Below are 9,678 nucleotides of genomic sequence, written 5' to 3'. Positions count from 1 at the left end.
TTTTGTATTTTTAGTAGAGACGGGGTTTCACCGTGTCTACTAAAAATACAAAAAATTAGCTGGGCATGGTGGCGCGTGCCTGTAATCCCGGCTACTCAGGAGGCTGAGGCAGGAGAATTGCCTGAACCCAGGAAGCGGAGGTTGCGGTGAGCCGAGATCGCGCCATTGCACTCCAGCCTGGGTAACAAGAGCGAAACTCCGTCCCAAAAAAAAAAAAAAAAAAAAGACAAAACTTAACGGGTTGTACAAGAAAATCCTAAGAAATCACAAAAGTTATGTATAAAGTGAGTCCCAGGTACTCAGATTAACCAAAATCCAAATATTCGAACTAAAATGTATAACCGTAAGAGGCTAGGTGGGGTGGCTCACACCCATAATCCAATCACTTTGGGAAGCTGGAGGCAGACGGATCACTTGAGGCCAGGAGTTGGATGCCAGCCTGGTGAAACCCTGTCTCTATTAAAATGTATAAGCTTAAACTTCAAACAAATACAGTGAACTACTAATTTTACATGGCAAATGTTAAGAGATGGTAAAGACTGAAAAGCTTAGTAAATAATTTCTCAATAGCTATTTAAATTAAATAGAGATCCATAATAGTGAATTCAAAAAAACCAACAAAATTTGAGGTATGCCTGCAACCTCTTCTGTGTCATTAAAAACAATAGCATTTACCTTCACAACTTATTCCATTATTGGAAGATCAGATATTACTCAATATGGCTTTTCTTACACACAGCTTTATTCTTACTGTTTAAAAAATAATTAATTTGGGGGTTTTTTAAAAGCTTAATTGTTCAGACTCACATTAAAAAACGCCATACAGCCAGGCATGGTGGCTCACACCTGTAATCCCAGCATTTAGGGAGGCCAAGGCGGGTGAACTGCTTGAGCCTAGGAGTTCAAGATCATCATGTGCAACATGAAGAAACCCCATCTGTACTAAAAATAGAAAAATTAGCTGGGAGCGGTGGCGTATGCTTGGAGACCCCGCTACTCTGGAGGCTGAGGTGGGAGGATCACCTGAGTCCAGAATATAGTGGGCCAAGATGGTGCCACTGCACTCCAGCCTGGGCCACAGAGTGAGGCCCTGTCTCAAAAAACAATTTTTTAAATGCTATACACCAAATACATTAAAAATGCAATAATATCTATAAAACTAAAGTTTTATTTTAGGCTCACAAGCAGTCTTATAAATATAAATTTCAAATGGTAAATGATAAAGTCCCATTTTTAATTCTTGAATTGTTTTGAAGACCAAAAATATCAGCGAATTTCTGCATCTACTTAAATTGTAAGTATTCCCTAAAACTGCCGCACTAAAAATGTAATCCAGATCCAAAGAAGGAAGGAAAACAATCTGATATTATCACCTCATTTATGCTACAGCTTGACTGAAGCATCACAGTTTTTCCTATTTGTGTTCCAAGCTAGCAATTTAGCACTAACAGAGATACTAAGTTTCACCGTGAAAGAAAGTCACTTCAAAACACATCTCCATACAGCAAAAAAGAATAAAAAATAAACATAGCAAATATACATACTCCTTTTGGAAAGCCATGCACATGGGAGAACTAAATCCAAAGATAAGGCACGCCTGGGCATCCGGGCTGTAGCCATTCCGGAGTAGTATTTCTAGGCACTCTTCATGTCCCCCAAACACGGCTGAGTAAACAGGGCTCACTTTGTTTAGCCCAGTGTCACAGACCCGGCTAGTAAGTGGCACTAACAAGTCCAAGATTCTATAAATACACAAATTCAGGAGCATTTAAAATACACAAATTCAGAAGCATTTAGTGTATTTACATGTGCACAAGTGCAGACAACATTTCTATAGCATAATTTTTTTGGAATCACCAATTGATTAATTTAAAGAACTATTTCTGTCTAGGGTGTACCTTCTACCAACAACATTACATTGAACTATTACATGCTACACATTTACTATAAAATGTTACACTTATTGCTTCATACAAAGGTCATTAAATACATCTGAAACAAAATTAATTAACATTCCTATATATAAGTAGAAAAGGTGGTCTTTTAAATTTATTACCTTATTAGCACCACCTTATTCCCCAAAGTTCAAATTTTATGTTAGATATTTTAGCATCTAATAAATTATTTAAAACATCACTATACCAAGTATAAACTGGCATCAAAAAAATATACTATTTTCCTTCTTAAGTACCAATTAATTTTACTTTTCCAATTAGTAAAAATTTTTAAAGATGATAGGTAACATGAAATGAAGACTAATATTTTCATCAGAAATTCCAATTTCTGCTAAAATATTCTATTATCTGAAAAAAAAGTGAGCTCGTTAAATACGAAGGCAGATTTATAAAAAAGCTGGTTCCTAGGTAGAGAAATTTCTAAAGAAAATAATTAAAACAAAAGTTCTTAGGTTATTTGTAAACTTACCTCTAGCAGTCAACTGGAAAGAAAAAAGGACTATTCCACCCTTTTAAATTAAAAATAAAACTGTACAAATAAAACCAGGCTCTCTTTCTGGGAAAAGACAGACAGGGTTACTCTGAAGTATTTTTATAACAATTATACTTCTCTTTGCAAATTTTCTTTATGTAATGTAGGTCTAAGATAACATTTAAGTAGAACTTACATTCACAAAAAGGGCTACCTTTGAAGTAGGCTATAAGGAAAATCATCAGTGACAATCAGAATTCTCAAAATTGAGAATGCCCAACAGAGTTTTGGTATCACTTAAAGCTCTGAGAATAATATCTAATATTTATGTTTAAACAAATGATCAAGAATTGAGGAAAATATCAAAACTTAAAATCTAAGTATTTTGTTAAAATAGTCTATTAAATGTCTCTTAAATTTAATAAATGTGTTTAATTTTTTAAAATAGGCTGGAAAAACTACTTTCCCACAAGACATAAACATGCTTACAAATCTCATTAATGAAATAGTAAAGTATTGTGCCACCTAGTGGCATAATGATCAAATTGCAGAATCTGTTTTCCTTTTATGTAAACAAACTAAATTAAGTAATGAATATTTTACTATTACTTTTTAAATTAAATAATACTATGAACAGCTATAAAAAGTATTACTGTAGAATTATGACTCTAAAGATTTTAAACATATATTTCTAAAAACTGTTGACTGCCAATTTATGAAAGGCAGCCATATTCTCACAGACATAACCAAGTTACCAGATTCTAAGATTTCTAGAAGCCCCATTTACTCTCTCTCCATAAAAATTCCCAGCCGGATTTGAGATTAGATCAAAAAAAGTTCAGTCAAAGGATTTAAGACAGGGAGGACTCCTTAGCACACACTCCAACAGGCTTTCTGTTGGAAGCACATAAACTCAAAAGCTTTCTAGGGTCAGAGAGGTAACATGGATAAGGCCATCATCAGAATGAGTCTTAAAGATGACTGGGAAAAAACTAGGGAGGAGGAGGCAGCTACAGCCATAACTAGAGAAATCAATGGAAAGACTCAACACCCTGAGAAAGTCCCTGAGCCTGCCCCATCTCTAGCAACTTTGCCTCACAATATGAAAGTGCAGGACTCATAGGAGGAGCAAAAGATAGCATGAGGGACAGAACAGGGGTAGATCTATTCACCCAGCAGATGGGTAGGGAGAGAATGTCAAAAATTTTGCCTAGAGGTGAAGGGTCTACCCCAGATTTATTCTTTATTAGCTTTTGATTAAGAAACCATATTTATTTTCTGTTTTTAACACTTACTTTGAATGGCCCATTTGTGAAGCTGCATGAACAGGTAACTGCCAATTATCCTCATTACAATAAAGATCAGGATCCGCTCCACTGGAGAGCAAAAGCTCCACACATTTGGTGTGTCCCTCTTGAGCAGCAATGAACAAGGGAGTAGCTTTGTCCAAGGCCTGACAATTGACATTTGCACCTAATACAAAATAAAACATTTAACAGATAATTCTCATTTATATTTTTAAAAATCAACATAAATTTCGAAGGAACTACCACAAAAGGGTTTTACAGCACAATAGTTTTTCCTTCGTCACCTGGATGTTGAATGTTGTTACATAAACATAGTTACTTTGCTAACTTTTTGCTAATCATTTAAATAGTCTTTGCTAAACTGACAGGGTGGCTCATGCCTGGAATCCCAGCAATTTAGGAGGCTGTGGCCAGAGGATTGCTTGAAGCCGAGACCAGCCTGGGCAACATAGTAAAACCCTGTGTCTATAAAAAATAATAAGGTTTTGCTTTTAAGAGCAAGAAAATAAGTGATTCGTATCTTAGAATTCATTTTTAAGTTAAAACAAAAAATCCTGTTCAATGAAGGATACATTTCATTCCAATCACTCCTCCAGCAAGCATTCTGCAAGCCCAGTAAGTAAACATTTAAAAAGAAAAAATGCAAACATGGATAATATTTCTGATAATTACTGAAAAAGGTAAAATCTAATTATGTCACTCTAATTGATTCAGGCTAAGATTTATGAAAAAATTATCAGTAGATATGGCAGCTGTGCCTTAAAACTAATATTGACTATACTCTTTATTACATCTCTTCTTTCATAACCACTGTATGATAAATAAAACCTACTATCAGAGAAAAAGAGTCTCTTTAAACAGGTTTCTGAGTTGATATTTAAAATCATAAATGTGAAAGGGAAAAATAATAACATCATAGTGAAAGAAAGAAAAACAAAATATCCTACCCATATGAAAATAATTACAAAAATTGTTTAAGTGCGAGTGTCTCCAGATGAAAAGGAACTACCATAAGAATTTTGGATTTGTGAAAAATCTAAATGTAGTGACACTACCAAAGAATCATAGTAGTTAGTGCTCCAGCAATGGTTCCCGACCCAAATGGAAACTCAGAAATGACAGATAAAGAACTCAAAGCAATGACTGCAAAGAAGCTCAACAAGATCCAAGACAAGGTTGAAAATAAACACGAAGAAATTTCTAAAGCAATTCAGGAAATGAAGGCAAAGATAAACATCTGAAAAAGGAATCAATCAGAGCTTCTGGAATTGAAAAACTCACTTAAGGAATTTCAATATACAACTGTAAGTTTTATTAATAGACTAGACCAAACAGAAGAAAGAATTTCGGGGCCTGAAGATCAGTCTTTCAAACTAACCCAGTCAGATGAAAATAAAGAAAAAAAATTTTTAGTGAAAAAGGCTTTGAGAAATATTTGATAATGTAAGGCAACCAAATCTATGAATTATTGGAATTCCTGAGCGAAAAGGACGAAAAGTAAATGAACTGGAAAACATATTTGAGGGAATAATTTAAGAAAATTTCCCTAATCTTGCCAGTGAGGTAGACACCCAGATAGAAGAAATCCAGAGAACTCCCCGTGAACATGAGTATCACTAAGATATATAGTCACCAGGCTGTTCAAGGCTAATGCTAAAGAAAAATCCTTAAAGGCAGTGAGAGAAAAAGGTCAGATCATATACAAAAGGAATAGTGGACTTAGCAGAAACCTTACAAGCCAAGAGAGATTGTGGGTCTATTTTCAGCATTCTTAAAGACACTACAACCAGGAATTTCATATTCCACCAAACTAAGCTTCACAAATGAAGGAGAAATAAAATCTTTTACAGAGAAGCAAGCACTAAGATAATCTGTTATCAGCAGATCAGCCTTAGCAGCGATCCCTAAGAAACTTCTAAAGATGGAAATGAACAAATACTGCTACCACAAAAACACACTTAAGTGCATAGCCCAACGATGCAATAAGGCAACCATACAGTAGAAACTACAAAGCAACCATCTATCAACTTAATAGGATCAAAATCTCACATATCAATGTTAACCTTGAATGTGAAGGGTCTAAACACCCTGCTTAATACTCTGGTTTCTCTTCAGACCATATAAACCTTTCACCTTTTACTAAACACCTCCCTTAAAAGGCACAGAGTTGCAACTCGGATTTTAAAAAAAAAAAAAAAGACCCATCTATCTGCTGCCTTCAAGAGACCCATCTCACATGTAATGACACCCACAGGCTGAAAATAAGGGTTGGAAAAAGATCTATTAAGCAAATGGAAAACAAAAAAGGTCAGGGGTCACTATTGTTTTATCAGATAAAATAGACTTTAAATCAAACAACAGGGCCAGGCACAGTGGCTCACGCCTGTAATCCCAGAACTTTGAGAGGCCAAGGTGTGACAGAGCAGGAATATCACCATCTTGCACAAACACTAGCATTTTAAAATTCACCTTAATCAAAAACCACCTAAATCCAAAGGGCATCAGCCTAATGGCCAAGGTCAGCATGACCATAAACCACAAATAACATCTCCAAACGGAAATATTTCAAACTCCTCCCTGACCAGAGACATGCTAGCTGCCCCACTCCAGCTGGGAAGATGCCAGCCCCGAGATAACTCATTTTCTTGCCTCACTCCAGCTGGGAAGATGCTAGCCCCAAGATAACTCCCCTCATCCTGGAAAGATGTCAGCTCCTTCACCCAGAGCCTCCCACATAAACATTCCAAGCTTGTGATAAACCCTCTCACCCTAAAACCAATATATACTCTTAGTTTGTAAGAGAAAGCACTCTTGACCAAAATCAGCCAGAAGCCCTTCTCAGGTTTTGTCTAAAGTAAACCTGTCTTTAACTACCAAGCTGTGTTTTGTGTTTCTTTCCTCTTTCTTTAACGCTTACAAGGTGGGAGAACTGCTTGAGCTCAGGAGTTCAAGACCAGCCAGGACACTGTGAAAGGAAAATAAATCTTGGGACCCCCAAATCACTAAACCAAAGGGAAAATTCAATCTGGGAACTGCTCAGGGCAACCCTGCCTCCTATTCTATTCCTAAAAGAGACAGCTACTAAGATAAAAAATACCTCCCTCACAAGGAATTTCCTTGTGAACAAAGGATAGACAGAACTCAAAGTCATCTCTCTGCTACTGAAATAAGTACATATCTGATTGCGTCCTTTGGAAAGGCAAATCAGAAACTCAAAAAAAAAAAAAAAAAGCAAACATTTATCTCCTACCTACCAATGACCTGGACACACTCTTCCCACTTTGAGTTGTCCTGTTTTTCCATACAGAACCAATGTATATCTTACATATATTGATTTGATGTCTCAAGTCTTCCTAAAATGTATAAAACCAAGCTGTGCCCCAACCACCCTGGGCATATGTTGTCAGGACCTCCTGAGGACTGAGACCTGTCTCAGATATTTGGGGTTCTGAGAAAAAAAGAAAATAATTATATATTTAAAAACCCAACAACAGTACAAAAGGACAAAGAAGGTAATTACATAATGATAAAGGGTTCAACAAGAAGGCTTAACCATCCTAAATATACACACACCCAACAGTTTCATAAAATAGCTCTTAGAGATCTATAAAAGCATAGTAATAACAGTGGGGGGATTTCAACATCCCATTGACAGCATTAGACAGATCACTGAGGCAGAAAATTAAAAAACAAATTCTGGATATAAATTCAACATTTGACCAATTGGACCTAATAGACATCTACAGAACATTCCACTCAGCAACCACAGAATACATATTCTTCTCAACAGCACACAGAACATACTCCAAGGCTGACCACATGCTTGGCCAAAAAACACATCTCAATAAATTTGAAAAACTGATTCATTTGGAAGGCCAAGGCAGGTAGATCACTTGAAGGTGAGGAGTTCAAGACCACACTGGCGAACATGGTAAAGCCCTATCTGTACTAAAATTACAAAAAAATTAGCCAGCCACAGTGGCACATGCCTATAATCCCAGCTACTCAGGAGGCTGAGGCAGGAGAATCGCTTAAACCAGGAGACGCAGGCTGCAGAGAGCCAAGATCATGCCACTGCACTCCAGCCTGGGCACAGAGCGAGACTCTGTGTCAAAACAAAACAAAACATGAATCATACCGACCATACTCTCAGACCACAGTGGAATAAAAATAGAAATCAATACCAAGAAGATCTTCCAAAACCACACAATTACATAGAAATTAACTTGCTCCTGGATAACTTTTAAGTAAACGATAAAATTAGGACAGATATTAAAAAATTCTTTGAAATAAATAAAGAGACAAAACATTAAAATGCAGTAAAAACAATGTTAAGAAGTTTAGAGCACTAAATATCTACCTCAGGAGAAAAGATCTTTAATGATCTAACATCACACTTAGAGAAACAAAGAAAACAAGAACAAACTAACCCCAAAGCTAGCAGAAGAAAAAAAAAATTAAAATCAGAGTGGAACTGAATGAAATTGAGATCCAAAAATCCATACAAAGGATCGATGAAACCAAAAGTTGGCTCTTTGAAAGGATAAACAAGATTGATAGACTGCTAGCTAGATTAACAAAGAAAAAAAAGTGAAGATCCAAATAAGCACAATCTGAAACAACAAAGTTGACATTACAACAGATTCCACAGAAGTACACAAGATCCTCAGACTGTTATGAACACCTCAATGCAAACAAACTAGAAAATCTGGAGGAAATGGATAAATTACACAATCTCCCAAGACGGAATCAGAAAGAAATTGAAATAGACCATTATCAAGTTCCAAAACTGAATCCATAATAAAAAAACCTACCAACCAAAAAAAGTCCTGGACCAGATGAATTCACAGCTGAATTCTACCAGATGTACAAAGAAGTACTGGTATCAATTCTACTGAAACTATTCCCAAAAATCAAGGAAGGCAGGACTCCTCCGTAACTCATTCTACAAAGCCAGCATCACCCTAATACCAAAACCTGGCAAAGAAACAAGGAAGAAAGAAAAGTACAGACCAATATCCCTGATGAACATAGGCACAAAAATCCTCAACAAAATACTAGCAAATCAAATCCGGCAACATATCAAAAGTTAATGCATCATGATCAAGTAGGCTTCATTGTTGAGATGCAGGGTTGGTTCCATATACACAAATGAATAATTAGGATTCATTACATAAAGAGAATTAAAAACAAAAGCTATAGGATCATCTCAATATATGTGAGAAAAGACTTCATGGAACCCAACATCCCTTCATGATTTAAAAAAAAAACCCTCAACGAACTAGGCATTGAAGGAACATACCTCAAAATAATAAGAATAATCTATGACAAACCCACAGCCAACATCATACTGAACAGGCAAAAGCTGGAAGCATTATCCTTGAGAACTGGAAGAAGACAAGGATATCCACTCTCACCACTCCTATTCAACATAGTACTGGAAGTCCTTACCAGAACAATCAGGCAACAAAAAGAAATAAAAGGCATCCAAATAGGAAAAGAAGATGTCAAACAATCTTTCTTCACTGATGATATGATTCTATACCAAGAAAACTCTAAATTAGACTCCACGAAAAGGCTCCTGGAGCTGATAAACAACTTCAGTAAAGTTTCAGGATACAAAATCAATGTATAAAATCAGCAGCATTTCTATATATCAATAACATTCAAGCTGACAGCAAAATCAAGAACGCAACTACATTTACAATAGCCATCAAAAAAAATAAAAAAACAAAAAACCTAGGAATACATCTTACCAAGGAGGTAAAAGATCTCTACAAGGAGAACTACAAAACCCTACTGCAAGAAATCATAGATGATGCAAATGGAAAACCATGCTCATGGGTTGTAAAAATCAGTATCATTAAAATGGCCATACTACTCAAAGCAATCTATGGATTCAACACTATCCTTTTTTTATTTTTTCCCCTGTTAAAAGCCAGAG

At 36.0% G+C, this 9,678-nt stretch overlaps 1 protein-coding gene across 5 annotated transcripts in view; it reads right to left on the bottom strand.

Annotated features, from left to right (window-relative positions):
• The window catches only part of LOC116560644 (ankyrin repeat and SOCS box protein 3), a 177,211-nt gene that overhangs the window by 33,091 nt on the left and 134,442 nt on the right, over nucleotides 1–9,678 (bottom strand). For all 5 annotated transcript variants that reach the window (XM_032292141.1, XM_032292146.1, XM_032292143.1 and 2 more), the window contains 2 exons: nucleotides 3,723–3,900; nucleotides 1,545–1,742 (listed from right to left, as the gene is read on the bottom strand). In XM_032292141.1, the coding sequence (XP_032148032.1) occupies nucleotides 1,545–1,742; nucleotides 3,723–3,900 (376 nt within the window). The remainder of the gene's footprint in view (nucleotides 1–1,544; nucleotides 1,743–3,722; nucleotides 3,901–9,678) is intronic.

This window comes from Sapajus apella, unplaced genomic scaffold (assembly GCF_009761245.1).
Source record: "Sapajus apella isolate SASKATOON/1434 unplaced genomic scaffold, GSC_monkey_1.0 scaffold26, whole genome shotgun sequence".
Lineage (NCBI taxonomy): Eukaryota > Metazoa > Chordata > Mammalia > Primates > Cebidae > Sapajus > Sapajus apella.
This window is presented reverse-complemented; position numbering and strand designations above follow the sequence as displayed.